This window comes from Alligator mississippiensis, chromosome 2 (assembly GCF_030867095.1).
Source record: "Alligator mississippiensis isolate rAllMis1 chromosome 2, rAllMis1, whole genome shotgun sequence".
NCBI lineage: Eukaryota > Metazoa > Chordata > Crocodylia > Alligatoridae > Alligator > Alligator mississippiensis.
In genome coordinates, this window is record NC_081825.1 from 7,652,355 (window position 1) to 7,675,413 (window position 23,059).

Below are 23,059 nucleotides of genomic sequence, written 5' to 3' on the forward strand. Positions count from 1 at the left end.
ATGGCAGTGACGCTACCGCCTCAGCGTGCGCCCCTCCCCTTTCCCCCCCACACGGCAGTGACGTTTGACGTGCGCGGGCGGGGGCGGGGGAAGAGCGCGGGCGCCACCTGCCGAGCGCGGCCGCTCCCCACACCCCCCTTGCCCGGCTTCCGTCGCGCCGGAAGTGCGTCAGCGCCCCGTGGCCGGAAGTGCTCGCGAGCGGCCCAGGTTCGCCCCGACCCGGCAGCAGCGCGTGGCCCGGCCTGTGCGGGTGAGTACGACCGGGCCGGGGAGCTCGACACAGCCTGCTTCGTGCCGTTGCATGCGCGACACGGGCAGGGGGCGGGGGGGCGTGCTCGACACGGGCGTCGCGTCTGGTAAGACCCGAGCTAGAAACCGGCGGGGCGGGGCGGGGCGGGGCCCGCGGGCGGTAACGGCCGGTCGCTGCTCGCTCCGTCTCCTCGCGCGGGGCGGGGGGGCCGGATCCGGCAGCGGGAAGGGCCGCCGCACCGCTTCCTCCTGCACCTCGCATTCTTCCTCCAAGCGTATCGCTGCGGCCTGCCGCCTCCTCATCCCTCTCCCGGGGCCGTGCCGCGGGGGCGAGGCAGCGGGAGGACCAAATGCTCCGATGCCCATCGGGGGGCGCTGCTTGCTGTCTTCTCTGTGAGGCTTTCTCCACAGGGGTGTGACCCCCGCGCATGGCTCCTGCGGTGCCTTTCTCACGCTTCGCTGTCTGTCCCTAGTTCCTTCTCATCCTCTGGCTCCAGCAAGGGGTGGGCAGAATACGGCCCGCGGACCAGGTGCCTCCTGCCGTGCCATTGGATGCGGCCCACGCACGGAGGGGCTCCCGTGCCCGCCGACGGCCCCGCGCAGTTTCCTGTCGGGGCTGCACCCCCTCCTCCATGGGTTCCTCCTCCTCGCTAGCACCACGGCCAGAAGGCACGTGGGGGGGGGGGGGGGGTCATGATCCACCACAACACGAACATGAGCCACCGTGAGCTGGTGCAATGCAAACAAAACTCCAGCTTGCATCCACAGATGCTTCTCGAGCCAGTCTCAGGAGGGCGTCCTCCCGCTGTACTCCGCCTTGGCGAGGCCGCAGCGCGAGCGCTGCGTCCAGTTTTGGGCTCCACGATTCAAGGAGGATGTGGAGAAGCTTGAGAGAGCCGCGCGCGTGGTCAGAGGCTGAGAGCTACGGCACTCTTCATCCTAGAAGAGTGCAGGCTCGGGGGGGAGCTGGTGGCCGCGTATAAGTCTATAAGGGGTGCTCACCAGGATCTCGTGGGAACGCCTGTTCGCCAGAGCGCCCCGAGGGATGACAAGGTCCAATGGTCATAAACTTCTCTGAGACCATTTTAGGGTGGACATAAGGAAAAACTTCTTTACTGTCCAAGCCCCCGAAGCCTAGAATACCTCCAGAGGGGGTGCAGTTACCTACTCTGGACACTTTTTAAAGAAACGTCTGGATGTTTATCTTGCCGGGATCCTTTGACCCCAGCTGACTTCCTGCCCCTGATCTTCCGAGGTCCCTTAATGTCTATGAAATCTATGAGGTCTGCAGAACCGAGCAATACCTGGGAGCAGCCCTGCCACAAAGCTGTATGCGCTGGCCAGGGCTAGAGCAGGCACGGGTGGGAGCAGGCAGGGCTCGAGCCCGAGGGGGAGGCAGCCCTGGGCCAGATGTAGCAGGGGGAGACCATACCTGCGCCACACTGGTGTGCCCAGGCAAGCTTTGCCGCCCGCGCCCCCGGCCGACTCCCAGGACCTAGCACAGGTAGCCTCCCCCCCCCCACAACACACGATACTGTATACTCTTGTAACACTTTATTTTGAGCTATTATGCAATCGCCTTTATAGACACTAGTCAAACGTACACAAATCAGAACAAAACTATATTTTGAAATAATATTGAAATGCGTCGTGGCTGACGTTTGAGATTTTTTTTCTTTTAGCATATGATTTGGTTTTTAATCTGTAATTTGTTGAAATTGTTTCTTCTGAAGGATTTTGTGTGTGTGGCCCGCGACAGCTCACCAAAACTCGTTAAGTGGCCCGCCAGCTAAAATGTCTGCCCACCCCTGTTCTAACATGTTTCCTCTTTGTAGCAAGAGCGAGGCACAGATTTGAGGAAGCTGAAGATGCCTGTCTAATGCGTCCTTGAGGTTAGCAGCGCAAGGTGGGGGAAGCGCATGGTACACAGCACTGGCTTTGTGCTGTAGCTAATCGCCATCTGACTCCTCGTGATGGGCTCAGTTGGCCCCTCGCACAGGCTGCCAGCACTGAGCTGCTGTCCAGATTTCCCATCGCTGCCCTGCCTCTGGAGCAGTTCTGTCTACAGAAGTAGCAGGGGAGCGTTCGTATGGACGGGGCCCAGGTGGCAGCTGGCATTTTAAACCCGTGCCCTGAGCCTGCAGGAAACCTTTCCCGGCTGAAAGATTTGAGTGCTTGGTTCAATGCTTGGTTCCCTTTCTCCTAAATACCCAGTTGCACCCTGGAAACCAGTAACAGCTCTGGATGCCTCCTATTATTCCTCTCATGCTCTTCGTTGTCCTCCCTTCGCTTTGGAGCTGCTTCTCTCCCTCTCTACTGTCTACCCTTGCTTTCAGCAGCAGTTTGCCTTCCTTGAGGCAGCTCGTCTGTCCAGTTGGCCAGCGCTCATTCTGTGGGCTCCTTTATGTGAGAGAGACTCCCAGACAGGGTGGATAAAAACAATTTTTTTGTTTAAATCAGATTTTTTAATTTGATCATATTTTTTTGTTAAGATGCTTTAAAAAAAAAAAAGTTTTAATTTAAAATAGGTTAAAGCTCAAAGATGTCATCATGGAATTAGGGATTATAACTTCTAATTATATACTATTTGAGACAATATATGCATTTAGCCTTTTTAGAAAATGTTTATAAATAGGTCACAACAGGCCCAATCTTATGGGATTCCCAGAGACTCCTTTATAGATTAGTAAAGATTAAAGCAAACCACTCTACCAGTGGGACTTGGTGCTTAGTCTAGAAGGTCCCATTAAGCCATCTCTGTGATGCTAAGTTTCAGTTCGTAAACTGTGGATTTGTGTCTCCAGAGATAACATCCTTGTTAACAGCAGTACAATATATGGAGATGAGAGAGAACAGACCTGATAACGTACCCTTCAGCCCTCTTGTCTGTCTGAAAGTTTGTGTGCACAGAGTCAAGCCCTTACTTCTCTCTAAAAGTGCAAAGTTTCAAGAAGTTAAATGGATAAAGGATATCAAACATCAAGAAGGCACTTTTTGTAGAAAACAGTGATTAAATCAAGGCTTCCTGACCAGTGATTTTGAATCGTGCTTTAAATCATGTTTTAAATCAAATCCACCCTGCTCCCGGATCCACGTCTCTTCTCAGTACCCCAGCCTGACACTAATTTCTCAATATTTTGTCTGTGAAGCTGGGATGGCTTCCAGCTTGTATTTTGAGAACTGCTTGGGTTCTGATTAGCGCTTCTTCATTTGAAACACAAGCTGATTGAATTAATAGCTTCAGAGATACAGAGCTATTAAAAAAAAAAAAAAAAGTGTTTTCAGCTTAAAATCCAGTCAGTTAAAAAAAAAAGGGGGGGGGCTGGGGGGGGGGCGGGTAGGGGTTGACAAGCTTAGACCTGTTACCAACTGAAAGAACAGTCATATTTTTCTGAATCCAAGAGAGTTATTTTAGGAGTTCCTTGTAGCAGTGAAGCTGTCAACTATATCCCATCACTGCGATGCAACAGGTCATCAGATTGCAAAATAACGATGATTGACTTTGGAATGGCCTTGTGGTCTGAGCTGCTGAATTCTGGACTTGCAGGCAGATGTCCAACACTCAGTCACTCCTTACAAACCAGGTGGGAAATGCACCCTGACACTAGCTAACTTACTTACTGTAGTGTTATAGGCTTTGTTTTAAAACAAAATGTATCCTAATAGATGGAAACCACTCATTCTTCATCTGCCCTTTTTTCAGTACCTGGAAGTTCTGACCTCAGTAACTTATGATCCATGGCTACAGTGATAATATGCCGAAGAGGAGTCAGCAGGGCTGCGACATTTTCAACTGTATCCAGGAGCGGGGCCAAGAGGACAATTCCCAGGAGAAAGCCAGAGGAGGATGGGAACCCTCAGGTGACTGACACTAAAGCAGAGGTGACTCTCAGGCTGCAGAATCCTGTGGAGTACAGAATATTTTGTAATCCATCAGCCTACATGGCCACCAAAACCATATCATATCAGAATGCAGCTGGAAGCAACACAGATGGTGATGAAAGGCCCTCTGCTAGCAAATTCTCCAGCATTGTCACCAAGCAAGTCCAAAATACCTACAGCATCACCTGGCATCCAAGTCTGAGCACAAAAAACACTACGCTGCATCTGGAATTCAGCAAACCCTTCTCCACACAAGCCAGCCCAAAACAGCCAGTTAAACCTAAGCCAAACAGAGATGAAATGCCTGATGTTGAGGTGAAGGCTTATAACACTAAGATGGATAACCGGGCCTTTCAGAAAGAAAGGCCTGAATACAGCTCTCTGTGTTACGACTTCACACCCGTGGAGCCCCTACCCCTAAACGAAAGAGACTTGATCTTATACAGTATACGTACACTTAAAAGTGAGCTGGTCCCAGGAACTATTGTGGAGTATTTTTGCAAGCTGAGCTGTCTTCCGGTGGAGCAGCATGCTCCCCTGAAGTCCCACATCCAGTTCACAATGCTGTGTCACTACTCAGTTAAAAAGATCCAGATGTTCAGCACATTGGAACTCATCACTATTTTAAAGGCACTTGTCCGCTTAACTGTTGAGTCCAACCATGTCATGATGAGTGCATACGAGAGGGAATTCTGCCATCGGGCATGGACCATGAGCCTGGAGCAGCTGCTGCTGGTAGCAGACTTCTGGCGCTGCTTGGGCTGTGACGTGCCTTGCTACTTGAGCATCTTCTTCAGTTACATGAGCATGCACTGGAGAAGCCTCACCTTGCCCCAACTGGTGCAGCTGATGTACATCATAGGAGAACACCGGAAGGCGCCCCCAGACTTAATGAAGAAGCTGGAGAACTTGGTGTTGGTGAACTTGGATTCCTTCACCTTGGAGGAAGTTGGGACTGTTTGCTTGGGGGCCTTCAAGGCATGCCACTGCTTCTCGGAGCAGGTCGTGCGGGAAATCGGAGACAAGGTCTCACCCCGGCTGGAAGACATCGGCAACTTTGCTTTGGTGAGTGTGCTGAAGATGTTCCGTTATTCTCATGTCGATCACACGGACTTCATGAAGCAACTCGCGGTGATGGTTCCACCTCGGATTCCTAGATTAGGCACCCAGGGTGTTATGCACGTAAGTTTCTTCTGCGGAGCCCTGCGTTACCTCAACAAAAGGATTCTGGATGCTGTCGCCTCTGCAGTGCCTTCCAGGGTGATGTACTGCCGATGCAAGGATGTTGCCAAGTTCTTGTGGTCATTTGGAACCCTAAATTATGAGCCACCCAACGCGGAGAGTTTTTACGGCAGCCTCATAGAGCAGGTGCGCAGGCAGTTGCATGAGTCCAGGAAGTTCCCTGAGCATTTTCTCACATGTTTGGTGGCTCTGGCATTCACTGAGCGCTACCCATATGACCTGATTAACTATGCCCTGAGCAATGAGTTTGTCCAGTTAACCAATGAAACTAAATTTGACGTGAAAAAGGAGCTGTTCACTCTTGATGGCAGCATAGAAATTGAGTGTCCAGATTACAAAGGTAATCGCCTTACGCCCCAGCTTCGGCAAGAAGCTACTGAGGCGCAGTTTCGTTTTGCAGAGCAAAAAATCTACATAAAGCCAGAAGTCCAGGAGGCACTCGCTGTGCTAGAGGACATCCTAGGTGGGCCCGAGTATATCAAAAACCATTTGATCTTACCTCACACCAGAACAAACGATCTAGAAGTTCATTTGGACCAAGACCGAATGCCAGTACCTTTTAACTTCAAAAGTTCCCCGACAGATAAACAAGTGGTTAAAGATGAGCAGAAGTACATCGGAAAGAGTCACTCAGATGATTTAACGAATCGGCTCCTAAACTGGAAATCTAGTGGCAGTTCTTCCAAGATTGATGATAAAACTGAGGTGCAGACTCATGGGCAGAAGAGGGCAAGAGATGAGCGAGCCCCATCCCCTGGGGATTATTTTGCATTTCCAGATGGGGTTCCTCTGACTGACTCCCTCCTAAAGGCTTTGACCAAGTCAGCGACCTCCCCTGAACATCCTCCCTCACCATCAAGTCTGCAGCCTGCAAGCATGAAGCTCGCCATCCAAATAGTATCCAAGAATCACTATCGCTACAAAACGAAGCAGTTCCTGGGGATACACACCATGAAGAGGCGGCAGCTGCGGCGGCTGGGCTACGTGGTGGTGGAGCTGCATTACTGGGAGTGGTTCCATTTGCTGCAAGAGACCTGGGAGAAGAAGGTGAATTACCTGCGCCACAAAGTGTTTGACTCGATTCCCCCAAAATAGACACTGTCAGTTAAAAAGAAGCCATTTGACAAGACTGATACCTAAATCTAGCACTGCAGAGGAACCTGCCTGGCTCTCCAGAGGGGAAAGTAGCTGGGCAGATCCTTTCCTCTTGTTTCTGATCCCTGTTTTACTCTTCCAGTGGTTTATCAAGCTTTGCTGGCTGCTTTGCATAGTCCGGGCTGGTTTGACAGCCACCTTAGGAGCCTCATCAACAGCTGTATATGCCGTGCTCTTCTCCTCTTGTAAATGTACCCCAACATGACTGTTTATAAATAAAAGCCCTGACAACGTAAGATTTTCACAGCTCCATCTTCCTTGGAGCGAGAGATGGTGCATTTGTTTGCCACTTCAGGATGGTGCATTTGTTTGTCACTTCAGGATGGTTGTCATGCCCTTTTGGTACAGGGAAGTCAGTCGGGGAGACTCCTAAACAATGCGCACAGTCCCTGCTACAGACTTCTTGCATGTAGTGCAGCTGTACCAGCCAATTCCAGTGCAGCTGGGCCGGATGTCAGGTCATACTCCCCCATACCTTGGCTTGTTTTCAGGTCCACTGCTTTGCAGGGGACAGGGAGGGACTCCAACACTTCCCCTTTTCTCAGCTCTTTCCCTGCAGTGGAAATGAGCAGGAAGGTGTGTGGATAGGGTGGAGGTGAGAGCATGTGCCATGACAGGAGTGGCAGGGAGAGGAGAACTGTGCTGCGGCAGGTCTGTTTTGAACGGGCACAACTCAGTTCAGTCTAACAGTGAGGCCTCCGCCTTGTGCAGCACCCACCATGCTGGTGCTTTTCAGCTCCGTTGACCTCTTGGGCCATCTAGGAAAAGATCGAGTGAACCTAGAAATCCAGCTGCCCTGTTCCAAGGTAACCCTCCCAGTCAGGCTTGGATCGCACAGGCTGGGCAGCGTGGCAAGAGTTTATGTTGCCACCAGCTAGGGCAGAGGTGGGCAATTGTTTGGGCTGGAGGGACACTTAAGGAGTTTTGATGACCTGTTGTGGGCTGGGCACGGTGGGGAGCAATTGATCCTATCCGGCCCTGGTGCCCACCACCAGGAGACCAGGCGGAGCGGGTGGGCAGGCAGGGTCTCCATGCAGACTGGCCCAGGACCCCTGCGGGCAAGGCGCACTCGGCCAAGTGGATGGGATGTGGCTTTGGGCAGGCGGGAAGCGGCATCCAGGAGTGGGCCAGGATCATGGAGCTGTGACAGCGCAGGGCTGGGCCCTGGGACAGAGCCACAATTAGCTCCCCGCACATCCCTGTGACGGACACCAGTTCCAGGTCCCAGGCTAATCTCTATGGAGACCTTGCCCATCTGCTCCATCCGACATCCCCAGCAGTGGATGCAGGATGGACAGCTTGGGGTGCCTAGGCAATCAAGCTGGGTCCAGTGGTGGTGGCAGAGATGCTGGTGGTGGCAGCCGGGCAGTGAGCCATCACCATGGGGGCTGCCAGGAATCCAAGTCCGACTGCCTTGCCCTGTGCCCAGTGGTGGCGAGACCAACCGCACATGCCATGGCCCAGACTGCTCCCCACACCTGGGCCAGGTGGGGCCGAGGGACCTGCCGTGGGCCAGATACAGCCCCTTGGTGGGCTGGATCTAGCCCACGGGCCCTATTCTGCCTACCTCTGAGCTAGAGTGTATACTCTGAGAAGAGGGGGTATATTTCCTCCACATTCATAGGGTTGCATCTAAAATTTGGCAGTAAGGAGTCTTCCGGGCCAGAAGGTCTCTGCTCTGTAACGTGCCTGATGGAGTTTGGAGCATGTTATAAACTGCAATTTTCATCTTTTTATGCTATGCTGTAATTTCAAACACTTTAGTGTCACACTGGCAAGTCCAGGTATAACATTAGGTTGAATGTACATTTACTTTGAAGCAAAGTGAAGCTATGAAATGCTAGAACTGAGGCTGAATTTGGGGGGGAGCTGTTGGCAAAGGGAGGGAATCTGTTTTGAGTTATTCTCATATTAACCCTTTGGTTTTACCCTATCCTGTTTTGCACTGGTTGCCCCCCAAAATCAGTTGGGAGCCTGGGTATGTTGCCTCTTTGTAGAGGGTGGGCCCAACCCCTGCCACTCCTGGAAGACCCTAAATGTCGGCAAGAGTAGGGGTATGGTGGAGGGGGGGCAGGCAATTTTGATGCTGGCACTTCATAGCCATTGAGGGGTTCCTGTTCTTCTGATGTAGCTCGTATTTCCTTACGCTTGAATGAGAGGGAGGAAAGCACCCTGGAAACTCCCCCTGAGGTGCTTGTTGATACCCACGGGGTTGTTCTCGGGGCAAAACCGTTGTGTCGGCCGTGCAGGCCGTAGTAGCCGGCAGCAGTCAGTCCCCTTCTCTGCGGAGCAGTGGGGAGAGGTCTGCGAGATGTTTCAGCGATAGCAATGGGAAGGGGAGACTGGGATCATGGGTGGCTTACTCTTCCCCATCCCATTGCCTTCATTTAGCGGGTGCTGGACTCCCCACACCTGGCCTCTTGTCCAAGTCTTTTTGCCCAGCATTTCTAGTCTCACCCATCCTGGCGTCTTGGCCCAGTCTGTCCCTGCATCTCCGCCAGTCTCCTTGCCCAGCTGATCCATTCCCTTCCCTCCCCATAACTCTACCAAGCCGTCTCACCCTCTCTTGCCTTCATTTGTCCCCCCTCCTAAGGCTCCTGGCCTCGATCTTTGTCCCACCCAGTTTCCACCTGGGAAACCGGTTGCTTGTCTGATCTGTCTTCCCTTTCCCTACCAGTTTGCAGTCTCTAGTCGCTTCTCAGCTCTCCCAGTGTGCAGACTCCTACTTGCTGGTTCACGTCCCTCCCAGGCTTTCCTGTCTTACCACTGGCCAGTCCCAACCCCTGCTGGTAAGACCAGTCAGAATACTAAACTGAGGGAAGAGAAATCAACTGCACAGATACAGTCAGGGGGTTTAACTGCCTAAGCAGGGGTACAGCAGGCACGTGTTGGGGGATATTGTGGAGCACAAGCTATGTCATAGTGTTGCAAAAGGCAAATCTCCTGGGGGCTGCATTAATAAGAGTGTAGTACGAAGGGCATTTGCAGTATATTCTGACATAAGCTGGATGGAGTCCGGAGGAGAATAACAGGAACAATATACTTAAAAGACATGACCCACAGCAGAAGAGTTGAAGGGCCTGCTGCTTTTTTTTAAACAAAAAAAAGAGAGAGAGAGAAGGCAACAGGGGGCAAACACATTTTAATATGCAGCGTTGCATCAATAATAAAATATAAACACGTTGAGGATCATGATCAGTTGCCCACCATGAAGAAAGGACAAGAGGAAATCAGCTTTATTTGCACCAAAGATGATTGAGGTAAGATACTGGGAACCTCCTCACTGGAAGGATTGGGAAGGATTGGAACGGTTGAGGAAGATTGGGGTATTGCCTTCACTGGCAGTTGTCAAGATTAGGGAGATGTCTGCTGGGAATTGCTTGGTTGTACTTGATTCTGCCTTGGAGCACCAGGGTGTGGATTAGGTGGCCTCTGGAAGTCCTCACTAAGCCTTCATTTTGTGATCTAGGACAGCAGTGCCCGATCTCCTGGCCCCATGGGCTGGAGGAGCGGCACAGAGCCGGTCCCTGAGCGCAAGCTGGCATGTCAGCTGGGATTTGGCTGTAAATTGGTATGGTTGGGAGTGCAGGGTCACATTATCCAGCCCCCATGACGCCCATAGGGAGCAACAATTCTGCCACTGCTCCCCTGCCACCAAATTTCCAGACCTCTAGGGACCCCCATTGGCTGGATCTGGCCCACGGGCCAGGGGTTAAGCACCTCTGTCCTAGCACAAGAGAGGACTAAATTGCCTTCCACTGAAGCATGTTATTCCTCATGTTGCACCTCTTCTGCAAAACTAGCCTGAAGCACACTTCTGTGTCTTGACCAGAAATCTTTCCAGCAGAGGTTATTAATGACTATACGGTACCTTGTTAACAGTACAGTGCGGGATGATTACAGTACAGTAGCACCTAGTTTGAGTCCTCCCCCCTCTCCTCTCCCTGTTGGGATCCCAAAGTGTTGAACAGGTGTACACAAAACAGCAGGGAGCTCAGAGGTGGAGGAGGGACCTTGCTGTCCTTATTGTGCTGTCATAATACCTGTGGATCTAGGCATGAACCCGGAGCCTGTTGTTGGGTGCACACCAGAAAGGCAAGCCCTGCCCCAAAGAGCTTACAGTCTTCGAGCAAGAGGATGCCATGGTTACAGACACGCACAAGGGAATGAGAAAACAATGAGACCTTGTTGATCAGCGTGATGGGCAGGGGTCTCGGCCTATCCACAGCCTCTCTCCAGTCAACTATGCATGAGCGCAGATGGAGGCAGTTTGCGGGGGGATAAGAGGGGAGCAACCTCCCACGGAGAGATGAGAGACACGAAGCACATACTTTCTGCCTTCTCATCGCACCCCAACAAGAGAACAGGTATCTTGAAAGTCTGCCAATTCACCAGGATGCTTTCACCTATCCTGATTTTGCAGCTAATCTCCACAAGATCCAGTGGAGGCCAAGAGCATGGTAGATTTCCTAGGAGAATTAGGCATGCTCTCGCGGTGGATATCCTCCTGAGCTAGGATCAGGAGAGTATATTGAAGAGAGAGGAATTTGGAAAATGAGCTAACTAGCCCATGCCTAGGGACAGAAAGAAAATTGCTTCATGAGCAAATGGTAACGTAATTCTCAGCTACAGAGTGAATTGCATTTACCTCCGAGTTATCTGGTACTGGTTGTGGCCAGAGAGGGGTTGCGGGCCAAAAGTTTCGCGAGACCTTTAACAATCAGGCCATCGGGGCATCCGTTTCGGGTCTGGAGACGGCACCTCCAGCAGTGAGCTGTAGACAATTGCATACTTAATGTGTTAAACAGATGCCCAGTTTGCAGCTGCGCAACCTTGAAAATGCCTCTTTTTGCTTACCTGGATGCAGTGCGACATTGAGCATTGCTTTCACGAGAGCATCTGATTTGGGAAACAACCAGGCAGGCATCGGCGTAGCCGAACTTCCAAGCTCGGCTCTTTCAGGAAGTGATTGAGATCCACCCCTCCTTCAACCCCCGGTTGAATTGGGCCCTTGAATCACCATTTCTGACTTCCATAGACAGGTACAGTAAAACTTCATCTGCTAACCTGCCTTTTTGTTTTCCGGCCTCATTGTCCAGGACAAAGTGCCCCCAGGATTTCCAATTTCCTTTTGGCTGAACTAATACCTCAATTGAAGATCATTTCAAGTGCTCTTTGTTCTTGATGGAAGCGGCAGGTTTTGTGATTTACGAGATAGCTCTAAGCACCGAGGCTGGTTTAAGAGGTTAAGTCTCTTCTTTGCAGAGAGTATTATTTTTTTTTAAAGAATCAGGTCTCACTGGCCTGCATGTAGTTCTCTGGATGGAGATATATGCTCATCTGACTTGTTTTCAAAATAGTTATCTCTAGTCGCTGTTCAAAATGTTGCTGACATCCCTGAGCTCCAGTGCTTCCTTAAGTAACTTAGGCGATCTTGTATAATGATTATTAATTTTGCATTCAGGGGTCTCTTTCATTTGAAGATCTCAAAGCACTTTGAAAACATTGGTCCTTGCTGTACCCCTGTACACCACAAACTGCGTGCATGGCAAGAAGCCCAGGAGGTTGTGTTTGAGGTTGAGGCCCCATTGCACTGAGTGCTGTCCAAACACAAGTTTCCACCTCCAGGATGATGTAGAGTCTCAATAAGCAAGGCAGGCACAGGCTGGAAGAGGCAGTGGGCACAGAGAGGTGACATGGTTTTTCTCGAGGTTGTGCAGTAAGTTGTGGTAGAGACCAAAGTAGAAGCCAGGTGTATTCCAAGACTGATGCCTTCACCGTTAGGCCATGCTCCCTCTGCAGATGGGCACAGAACAGGTTGTGACTTGATGGGAAAACATTTTCAAAGGCAGAATGAGGAAGCAGGCTGCAGGAGGGAGGCAGCGGTTCCTATTCGTGCCTCCGGAAAATCTCCTTTAGGTTGAGTGGATAGCAGGACAGGATTGAGGTCCCAAGACTCTTCCTGTAATTACCTGGCTGTGCTCCCCTTTCATAAGGCTGAAAATCAGCTTGCCAGCCTGCTTGCAGATGCTGAATTTTTTCATGCGAAATACTCGTATGTCCATCAAATCTCAGGTGAATTATAACTTGATCTCCTGTCTTCACCCGCAGCCCTCACAACTGGTTATTGGGTCTCGTGGGTTGTGAACAGCCTTATTCACTTGACTCTGAACTCCATTTTTTTTTAGCAGACCTGGAGATCTCCTGTCACTCGGGATTGTTCACACAAGCACCTCCTCTCGTTCACTGTTCACTGACTTCCACCTTTTTTCACTTTTTTGTTTCCCAGCTGATTCGGACACTTGGAAGCTGACCGCTCTCAAACTGCCAAGATGGTCATAAATGCCTGCCTCCCACAGTTCAAGCCAAGGATTCACTGCAACAAGGTAAAGTAAAAAGGCATAGCGGGCATTTATACGTGTGCTCTGGGAGTTGGGGGGGGTGCTTTAATTACAACGGCTCTTAGAGCCACTCCAATTAAAGCACTTGAAGCATCTCGTGTATCAGCATCCCTGTGCTTTACAAATGGTGGTGGGGGCACTTTAACTAATTAGTGCGTCGGAGCAGCCTTGCTGCTTGTGTATAAGCTCCCAGTGTTTCCTGGGCTTGAGGAAATGAGTGTGCTCTGGCATTGGGTGGAAGCAGCCAGATTGGTCTTGGTTAGATTAGGCTTGGGAGCCATGGGAGGGAGCTACCTACTTGGTACTTGGTTTGAGCGAGGTGGGGTGGTGGCTTTTTCTGCTGCCATGCATATGTGGTGTAAGAAACTGCAGGTCCTGCAGCTCACCAGGCTCCATGGTGAGATTCCTTGGCAGATGCCTAAGTTTCCCTTTGGGACCATTTCAGAAGGAGGTGCAGCGAAGCACTACTGAGTCAGTGTGCTGAAAGGCATGCAGTCTCATAGTTGAGGATGCTTCCCATGCAGGCTGGGCTGTGCTTCCAAGCATAAGGCCAGTAAATCCTGTGAAATCTATTGGCTTTGCCTCTCCTCTTAGTCCTGATGTTGGCCTCTTTGTATTTCTGCTGAGGCAACATCCTGAATCCTCTGCAATAGGTACCTGCCATTGGATTCTCATGTTCCCTTTAATGCACGGTTCTAACAGCCCACTTCCCCAGGTGGACAGGTACAGCCCACTATTCCCAAGTAGCCGTACAGGAACAACTGGGCAATTCATGTGAGCCAGAGATCAGAACCCACGCTTGGGTTTTAACCTCCCCGGCCAGTCATTTCATCCCTTACTTGCATCTTGTCTGGCAAAGACTGGTTGACTGCTGGCTACACTGCGTTCTTCTCTGGGTTCGGATCGAGTCCAATTTCTGCTTTCTTTCGTCACGCAGATCTCTGCCGACGGATATGAAGTGGAGAACCTCATCTCTGAAGACCTGGCGAGGAGAAACCGGGGCTTTCGCAGCGAATATTTTATCAAACCTCCGGTCCACATCACCATCTCCTTTCCCTTCAACATAGAGATCTGCAGGATTAACATAGATATCTCGTCGGGAGGCTACCAAACCTTCACTGGGCTCGATATTTACACGTCTACCTCAGCCAATAAGACCTCTGGGAACAGCCCCGAGGGTCAGTTCTCGCCTCTGGCCGGTCAGCCGGTGTCAGATAAAGACATGTTCACCCTGGTGGGGAAGGCTGTGCTCAAAAATCAAAGCAGAGTGACTTTCAGCCACAGAGGCTTCAAGCTGAGGCCTCCCTTCCATCAGATGGAAGCTGGCTTCTCCTACCCAGGATCTGCATCTCAAGACCTGTGGAATAAAGGCCCAGCCTCACTCAGCAACGTATCGCACTTAAAGATTTGTATCACTCACGTAGCTGGAGGTGGCCTGCCTTGCATTAAGAGGCTGGAGGTCTGGGGCCAGCCAGCCAAGTCGTGCCCCCAGGAGTTGGTCGACGGTGTGTTCCAAGTGGCTTCTGGGTGCCACGCTCAGGACTTTGGCGGCATAAAGCCGGAGCCGTGGACACCAATGGAAAGTGACTGTGTGCCCTTTAGCAATGCTGGCAGCGAGCAGCAGACTCTCCGGAAGCTGGTTGATGTTATTCAGGATATCCCTGAAGAGTTCCTGGACCCCATCACTCTGGAGATAATGCCTTTCCCCATGCTGCTGCCCTCGGGCAAGGTGATCGACCAGAGCACCTTGGAGAAATGCAACCGGAGCGAGGCCTCCTGGGGGAGGGTGCCCAGCGACCCCTTCACGGGAGTCGCCTTTAGCCAGCACTCCCAGCCCCTGCCTCACCCGACGCTGAAGGCAAGGATAGACCACTTCCTCCTGCAGCACAGCATCCCGGGCACCAACCTTCTCGGCAGGGCACAGGACTCTGAAATGGTCGCACCTTCTTCCCTCACGATATCTTCTCTGAAAAGGAAAATGGACTGTATGGAGCAAAGTCCCCATGACGGCAGCCACCTGGAACCTTCCTATTTTTCTACTGCAAACTTACTAGTCACGTCTACCTCAGAGACCAGTGCGAAAAAAATGAAAACTGAGAGCGACTCGCACTCGGCCCAGATGGACTGTTCAACAGGTATCTTGCATCCCTAATTCCCTGCGTCTCTCAGCCCCCCTGACCTCCCAGGACCAGTCGCATGCATCTTCCCAAGCGTGGTTTTCCTTAGCCCTCCTAAGTCCTGCAGCTTTCTACTCCAGAACCGGGGGCCTTTTTGTGAGCTTGTGTATTTTGTTAAATGCTTCTGAAAGGATTTTACCGTCTCATCTGCGTCCAATCTCTCTTCTTCCCATCTCCAGCATAGTTATCCTTTAAACGTTATCTACAACCACTTCTGCATTGTTTTTTTTTTCCAGTGCCAAAGCTCACTGGTCTCTCCTTGGCCTTATACAAACCCCTGTTTGGGACTGTAATTAGTTCCCATCGCTTGATTTCCTCCCCTACCTTGGGTCTGCTTTTCCTTCCTCCCCATCCTTTTCAGGTCTCATTGGCAAACTTTGTCAGGCTGGAAGAACATCCCTTGCCACAGTAATTTTCCAACAGGTTGCAGGCTTACTAGCCTAGACACAAGCCACTCACCCAGAATGGGGATAAGAAGGGTGAAATCTTAGCTGCCTTGGGTGAGCTGGTTAGTAGAAGCATGCAGGGGCTGCTCATACAGGTGAGGCGAGGCTGAGGGATCTGGGCTTATTTGGTTTGGAGAAGAGAAGACTGAGGAGGATTAAATAGCAGCCTTCACCTCCCTGCAGGGGGTCCAAAGAGGATGGAGCTGGGCTGATCTCAATGGTGGCAGATGGCAGGACAAGGAGCAGTGGGCTCCGGTTGCAGCAAGGGAAGTTGAGGTTGGATATTAGGAAGAACTTTCCCATGAGGAGGGTAGTAAAGCACTGGGACAGGCTTCTGGAGAGGTGATGGAGTCTCCATCCTTGAAAAGGTTTAAGACCCAGCTATATAAAGCCTTGGCTTTGCTGATATAGTTGGGGATGGAACAAGCAGGGGGCTGGACTAGATCTGACCTCCTGAGGTTCCTTCCAACCCTAATTTCCTATGATTCTGTGACAGCAGTTGGGCTCCTATTTCTTATTATGTTTCCAGTGGTCCTAACCTTACGTGGTGTTTTCTGGCTTGAAAGATTGGCGTTTACCCTAGCACAGCTTAAGGGCAGTCCTCGTATACCGGTCAACAAAGCTAATCTGAATTCCATCGATGGGGCCCCTGCCAGGGACCTTCAGATCTAATAGCCAGTAGAAAGAGCATGCAGGATGTCTGTCCCTTTAGCAAAGGCTTAGGGATAGCGCTTTACACAAGGGGCTGCTGGCGATTTAAGGAAGAGAGGTTGTTTCTGATGGAGAAGCCGTCTCACTTGCTCTGTGCACAAACCCAAGCGAGTGTCCAGAGAGGGCAATGGGAAGCAGCCACGGCGTCAGGCTCTCTGCCTGAGATATAGTCACGGTGTTGTAGTCAGTCTCCTGGCTCCCCTGGACCGTAGCTCCTCGGGGGTATCACTGGTGCATTAGGCATAGGTGACACTCCCGACAGGTCTCAGTACAGTGGTTTTTCAAGTCCTCTCTTTGACTTCTGAGCAGAGTTCACTGCTGGGAGAGCGGGGATGGCTTGGGGGCTGAGCGTGATACATGAGATAAAGGCACCCTCCTTTTCTGAAGACTGGTGGCTCCTACTCTTCAAGTCTCTGACAAGGACTTCATTCAGCCTCGCCTGGCTCACAAGGGGTGGTGGCATTCTTGACTTTTGCTTTGTCCTTGACTTAAAGTTTTTGGTTTGTTTTTTTTCTCCTGGCAATTTTTCTTTCTCATTTGTGTCTTAAGTGTATTAACCCCCGGATAGCTCTGCCTCTGCCTGTTCTTACTGGCATAGGGTTACTTCTCGCACCACATCTTTCCTGCCAACAGTGGTTCTCAACTGGGTGCCATGAGACCCTTTCAGGAGCGCTGCTCTCCACATGCCTGTTTCCATCAAGCTCCTGAAGAGCTGAAGTGGGATGAACCTAGCTCAGGCAGGAGCACCCCTTTCTGCCACAGGACTTCCCAGACCCGCTCAGCAGGCCCCTCCAGAGAACAGAAGCACGTGGGGCAGTTCCCCGTGCCAAGGCAGCCTGGAGAAACACCCAGTTCAGAACCGCTGCAAATCCTCACTCCATAACCGATATCAGCCTGACTTAGTTTTTCTTACCTAGATAGAAGGAGGTAGCTTGCCACATCCGATCTCCAGTCGTAGGTTTACGATCGGACCTGGAGCGAGTTCCCTGTAAAGTTAACATGCGCCAAATGAGGCAGCAGCACCGCCGATGTCCTGCAGCACTGGTTTGTTTGCACGTTGGGAGCTGCCAAAGGCAGTGGATGTTTCTGGGCTCCACAGCAATGTAAGAAGGGGTGGCAGCTGTGAGAAGGTTAATGCAGCAGAGGGTGAGTGAGGATGAGGTGGGGAGCCTGCAGCCCCCGAGTGAGCCTGTGCCATGGAAGATAAGACTCTGCCCCGGCCCCCACACCCGACCTGTGTTCAGCACAACCCCCTTTCTTCCCCCTCGCCTCCCTGCCTACATTGGCCAACTAGTTCATCCCAGCCAAGGCTTTGGTCTTCAAAACCTTCAAAGATGGAGATCCCCCCACCTCTCTGGGTAACCTGTTCCACTACTTCGCCGCTGTCCTAGTGAGAGAGTTTTTCCTAATATCCAAACTCAACTTCCCTTGCTGCAGCTTGAGCCCATTGCTCCTTGTTCTGTCATCCGCCCCCACTGAAACCAGTCCAGCTCCATCCTCTTTGCAACCAAAGGGATCCTCAAAGGAACTCTGCACTTCCGTTGAAGTGATATCGGCTTTTTCTCATTTCAGATCTCAGGGCTGTTGCCAAACCCTTTTAAATTCATCCCTTCTTTTATTATATCAACAGATGGGCTCGGGAGAAAGTCCTAAACACACTGTGAAACCATTTTCTGTTCAAATGTAGTCTACCAGCAGTTCTCAACTGCGGTGCTGTTAAAATCAGGGATAATTATGGAGGGGTGCCTTGAGCCTAAAAACGTTGGGAAAAACTGGGCTAGTCGCTCGGTATAGTTACTAAGTCATTTAGTAATCCCTCAGAAAAATTTAAGCTGAATACATGGTGTGGGTGGGGGGAAGAGAGACAGAATCTGAGGCAGTAAAATGCAGGAAGTCGTTGCAGTGTGAATACACAGCTCACCAATGCCTGCTGGACAGAAGATTGTGTCTTCGGAGGTGAGTTGAATTTTCATTTCCGCATTCTGTAAAGGTTTCATTTCAAATCACCAAGGTTTGGGCAACAGATGACACAAACCAGGTCTGTCTGGGGCAGGGACCTGAACATGCTAAAGGTGAATTACAGCTGCAGGTTTTGAGCCTGAACTGCGAGTTCGGGGCTCATTAGTTGATGAGTCGATAGTTATTTTTATTGCCGCCAAACCTACAGATTTTGTATCTTTAGGTTCTTGTATCTCAGTAGCACTTACTCACTTGTATCACCAAGACACCCATTTATGTTCTGTTTTATACCTAGACAGGTTAAAAGACTTTCCCTGTGCTGAATTGCATAGTCCCATATCTTCCATACTTACCTGGCCTTCATTGCTTTAATTTTTAGTACCTGGTTTCTTTGTTTGTGGTCTTCAGGAGCAGGTAGAGTGAAAAAACATTGTATGCTGCAAAAGAACCCAACGTTTCCAGTGATGGAGATGCTCCTTTTTAGCTTGGTCCCTAAATTCAGATGCATGCTCGTTTCTGAAAGAAAGTGGTAACCAGTAGTGTGACCACCAATGGTCCTCAAATGACAATGGGGCTTTGTTTTGGCATGAGCGATCTGCGTCTGCGTGAGAGCTCTGAGCTAGTGCTCCAGGGCCAGAAATTGGACCTGACCGGTCCTGGCTTCCCCTGCTTGAACTGAATAGGACGTGCAAGGGCAGAGGGAGAAGGGCTGGGGTTGTCAAGAGGGGCTAATGGAGTGAGGTGCCCGAATCCTATTGCATAGTGAGCCCTGATCTTACTGAGCTGTCCATGCCGGCTGGCATTTTGAGGCCCAGATCCTCCAAAACACCTAGGCGCATGCCAGATTGGAGCGATAACCGAGTGAGATTTCAGTGCTCAGTTCCCTTGATCTGCAGCAATGTAACACACAGCAAGTATATTTGGGCTGCTCTTCCACAGATCTCAAAGCATTTTGCCCTGCGTAAGTGAGGGCTCATTCTCCTCCTTCTACGTATGGAGGAGGCGAGGCGAGGGGAGGGGGAAGACCTTGTCCAGTCCATCACTGAATTAGTGCAGCAGCAGAGCAGAGCTCTCACCCCTAAATGCTATGACTTCCACAAAGCACATTCGATTTTCAAGGCCCTTTTATGCTGAGGGATCTCAGACGCCGTTGGGAAGGGAGCTGGGAGCACTTCTGCCGGGGCGTTCAGTGAAGAAGATCCACGGCAAAGCAGCACATACTTAGTCTCTTCCCAGCCCCTGTGCCTCTCTTTGCAGATCCGGTCTCCCACGAACAGAAACTGTCACAAAGCTTGGATGCTGCCTTGAGCTCTGCCCTCAGCTCCATGCCTTCCTTCACAGCCAGGTTAATAAAGGGCCACCAGCAGCCCCATAGCGAGGGGAGCTGCAGTACTTCATGGACTACAAGTACTGCGCCAGGTAAGGTGTGGCCAGGGGAGCTTGGGCATCACGGAGGGGAGGGTAGAAGAGTAGCCTGTGGCCCTGCGCGAACTGAACAGGAACCGCGGGCTGTGCTGGGCAGTGCCTGGTCTGCCGTTTCTCCTCTGCTAAGCTAAAAAACGATGGGCATCTGAATTTCCGCAGCAGGGGCTTCCCCCAAAGAGCCTTAATAGCGTCTGCTTAAGGTACTTTCATGCTATAGCATTTGAGCACCTCGGTGTCCTTAATACTCCCCGTACCTCTTGCAAGGCAGGAAGCTATTGTTTATACCCGTTTTACCAATGAGCATCTTAGGCACTGAGAGCCGTATTTATGCACAACAGGCAAAGGTCTGCTTGCAGCATGGATTAAAATATCCGCACGCGCTTCAGCCTGGCTAGCAGGAGTGGTGAGCCGCAGCAGGCACGTCAGTGCAGATGTCAGCATGGACTAGCATCCGCAGCGCATGCTCACAGCCCTCCGCGGGCTTGCCCAGCCACCCTGGAAGTCCATGCTGCATCTTCGCTACCCTTGCAGGCAAGACTGAAGTTAGCCCTAGCTTGTCCCTTCTTGAGTCACCGGTGCTTTGTACCCATCAGTCAAGGGACTCACTCAAGGTCACATGGGAAGGCTGTGGCGGAGTGGGTGTCCTGGTTCTCAAGCAGGTGCACTTCATCATGAGCACAGAGGACTTGGGAGTTTTCTGTTACTGTTTCTGGGTCACAAAAATACCCTGCAGCCAGCTTTGCCCCCTCAAAGGGCACTTGATTTTGCAGCTTCCTGTCAGCGTGCGTAGCTCTGAGCTGTTTTTTCCCGGGAGCATTGTGCTCGTAACGTTTTACCGCACCTCCAAAGTCATGGCTCTTGTAGTGGTATCTGGACAGACCTTCATAGCTGTTAGGTGACGAGAATTCAAAGTGCGTATGTTCGCGCAGTGCAGCTGATAACATCTGCAGAGCTTGGAGAAAGGGGTCCATAGTTCAGTCCCTGGTTGGGCAAAGGGGACAGAGACTTGAATCCTGCTAAAGAGAAAAGCCACTTGCTAGTTTTTGTCCTTCAGTTAAATTCTGGTGGTGCCAAACTTCAGTGTGCTCCAGCCCTTTCCATGCTATGATTCTTGGAAGCGGGAGGTGGGTGCTGAAAGCTATTCAACTGGTTCAAAGAAAACAGGGACCAGCCTGAGCTACTGTGAGCTGCAAGTGCTCAAAACGAGCATGGTAGGAGTGGTGGGTGTTCATTCTTCTCAGGGTCAGGCCCTGTGTCGAACATCTGGTGCCAGAGTTTGAGCTAGGCATGGGTTTGCAGGTGATGCTGTAACCTCGCCCAGCTTGTGTTGACGGAGCTCTTTCTTCTCTCTGCTTTCCAGAGCACGACAGGAGCAGCCAAGTCCACGCGTGCGCTTCCTGCGGTAAAACATTTTCCGCTTACTTCAAAACAGAGCCTGTCTACCAGCTTCCCTGCGGCCACCTCATGTGTCGTCCGTGCTTAGCCGAGAAGCAGAAGTCCTTATCAATACTGTGCATGAATTGCAAAAGGTCAGTGGCCACCCACGATGTGCTGAGGGTCCACTTCTAGCTCCTCTCCGTGGCTATCGAAAGGTTGTGGCTGGAGAGCCCCCGGGATGGCTCGGAGGGCGAGATCAAGAGCCGCTGCTCTTCCACTTGCCTCTCTCGATCAGTCCAAGGATGCGGTCCTTTAAAGAGCTTGCCAGATGGTCGCCCGTAATCCGAAGCGGACCTGGTCTTCTTATGCTCACAGAGTAGTGGGGGGTTAGGGCATCACACAGGAGCTAAGCGATTACAAGGATACTTAAGCCATAGCTTCTTTAACAAGGAAAATGTATTTATATGATCCTGACCTCCACCCAGTCATGCGCCATCCATCTCTCACCATTCCAGCGGCTCAGTGCTTAGCATAGGTGCCTTTCGGACTGTGTGTCTAGCTTCCCTGTGATTTAAAACCATTTTAAGTATTTGACAAGCTGCCGTTCCGTCATGGACTAGTGGAAGTCCTTATGGTTGAGAGCACGCGAACTACCCAACTTCTCCCCTTCTCCGCACCCCCGCCCCACCGTGCTCGGCAGTCTCCCAGCTACATGAAGAGCCCATAGGTCACCCATTCTGGAGACCAGTAGGCAGCGAAGAGGGGAACGTGGTTAGTGCATTAAGTAACTGGCAATGATCTCATTCTGCTCATGCGAACGGTGTAGAAAAGCCATTGCATTACACACAGCGTCACTCTGTTTATGTCGTACGACTGGACCAGCTCCCGTCCTGCTGATAGACATTTAAGCCTTAATAAAATTATGGTTAAAGTCTCTTTCTCTCTGCTTTGTGATTGGCTTCTCTGCGCGTCTCCCTAATGAATTCTTGCTCAGAGCAAAGGTGAAGAAGACAGCCAGGTCCAACAAAGGAATAGTCCTATATTTTAAAGGGAGGGGCATGGGGGACTTCAGTGGACTGGTTCCCAGTTTACATTGACACAAGGTCAGAATTGGCACGATCCCTATGAGAAAGTGTGACCTGGGTGTTCAGACCTCTGGGCACTGTTGAAAGTAGTGAATGACACAGGACCAGTATATGCAAAACGCACTTCCAAACTGCTCTCAGTTCAGAGGCAGCAAACCTCCTGCTCAGTCTGCGGTATCTGAAGGTGTCTGTGTTTCACCCATCCAGCAGTGACTCACCATTCACACCTCCTCCAGCCCAGATCTGGAAGCTCATCTCTCTTAGCGCTTCCAGGATGAGCACCTCTTCCTTTCCACTTCTCTGGAGCTTAACGAAGCTGAGCTCGAGCCAAACGGCAGCTCAGCCAGCCCCAAATGTTACGAAGGCGTCCTGGAAAACTGCCGCTCTGACTCAGTGTCACCTCTGGAAAATCTGTGCAGCAGAGATGGTGCGCACTGCCTGTAGCTCCTCCGAGCGCAGGGGAACGGCACAGGGATACATTTAGCTTTTTGTGGGACTGGCTGATATTTCACAGACTTGCTCGTGCCCAGGCCTGTCCTATAGATTTCTGCAGGGTCCAGCATCTTGGGCTGGGAATCCAGTGCAGAGATGCAGCGTGTGCAAATTCCAGTGTTTGTCTGCTTTTTCTCTGGGGAAGGGACCTCAGGAGGTCATCTAGTCCAGCCCCCTGCTCAAAGCAGGATGACGAGATCATCCCAGCCAGGGCTTTGTTGAGCCGGGCCTTAAAAACCTCCAAGGATGGAGATGCCACCACCTCTCTAGGTAACCTGTTCCAGTGCTTCACCACCCTCCTAATGAGAGTTTTTCCTAATATCCAACCTGAACTTCCCTTGCTGCAGTTTGAGCCCATTGCTCTTTCTGTCATCTGCCCCCACTGAGAACAGCCCAGCTCCATCCTCTTTGCAAACCCCTGCAGGGAGGTGGAGGCTGCTATTCAATCCCCCTTGGTC

The 23,059-nt window shown here is 51.2% G+C and overlaps 2 protein-coding genes across 4 annotated transcripts; both read left to right on the top strand.

Annotated features, from left to right (window-relative positions):
• The first annotated feature begins 171 nt into the window (after positions 1–171).
• On the top strand, positions 172–21,960 carry UBOX5 (U-box domain containing 5). 2 transcript variants are annotated; one of them, XM_006277947.4, is made up of 5 exons: positions 172–250; positions 12,818–12,914; positions 13,867–15,064; positions 19,480–19,641; positions 21,008–21,960. In XM_006277947.4, the coding sequence occupies exons 2-5, from the start codon at positions 12,861–12,863 to the stop codon at positions 21,214–21,216; spliced, it is 1,623 nt and encodes a 540-aa protein (XP_006278009.3). In that variant the 5' UTR covers positions 172–250; positions 12,818–12,860; the 3' UTR covers positions 21,217–21,960. The 2 variants fall into 2 exon arrangements, with proteins under 2 accessions (XP_006278009.3, XP_014452610.2); XM_014597124.3 differs by lacking the exon at positions 172–250 and adding an exon at positions 6,855–10,895.
• On the top strand, positions 177–6,764 carry FASTKD5 (FAST kinase domains 5). Of its 2 annotated transcripts, XM_019495646.2 has the most exons (3): positions 189–250; positions 3,652–3,833; positions 3,953–6,764. In XM_019495646.2, exon 3 carries the CDS (start codon positions 3,988–3,990, stop codon positions 6,466–6,468), a length of 2,481 nt encoding a protein of 826 aa, XP_019351191.1. In that variant the 5' UTR covers positions 189–250; positions 3,652–3,833; positions 3,953–3,987; the 3' UTR covers positions 6,469–6,764. The 2 variants fall into 2 exon arrangements, with proteins under 2 accessions (XP_006278013.2, XP_019351191.1); XM_006277951.3 differs by lacking the exon at positions 3,652–3,833 and having other exon boundaries at positions 177–250.
• Positions 21,961–23,059: the final 1,099 nt, after the last annotated feature.

Coding starts and splice junctions, on each gene's coding strand:
- FASTKD5 (XM_006277951.3), top strand. CDS start 3,988: ATGGCTACAGTGATAATATGCCGAAGAGGAGTCAGCAGGGCTGCGACA.
- UBOX5 (XM_006277947.4), top strand. CDS start 12,861: ATGGTCATAAATGCCTGCCTCCCACAGTTCAAGCCAAGGATTCACTGC. Junction 15,065..19,479: donor CCAGATGGACTGTTCAACAG/GTATCTTGCATC, acceptor CTCTCTTTGCAG/ATCCGGTCTCCCACGAACAG. Junction 19,642..21,007: donor GACTACAAGTACTGCGCCAG/GTAAGGTGTGGC, acceptor TCTGCTTTCCAG/AGCACGACAGGAGCAGCCAA.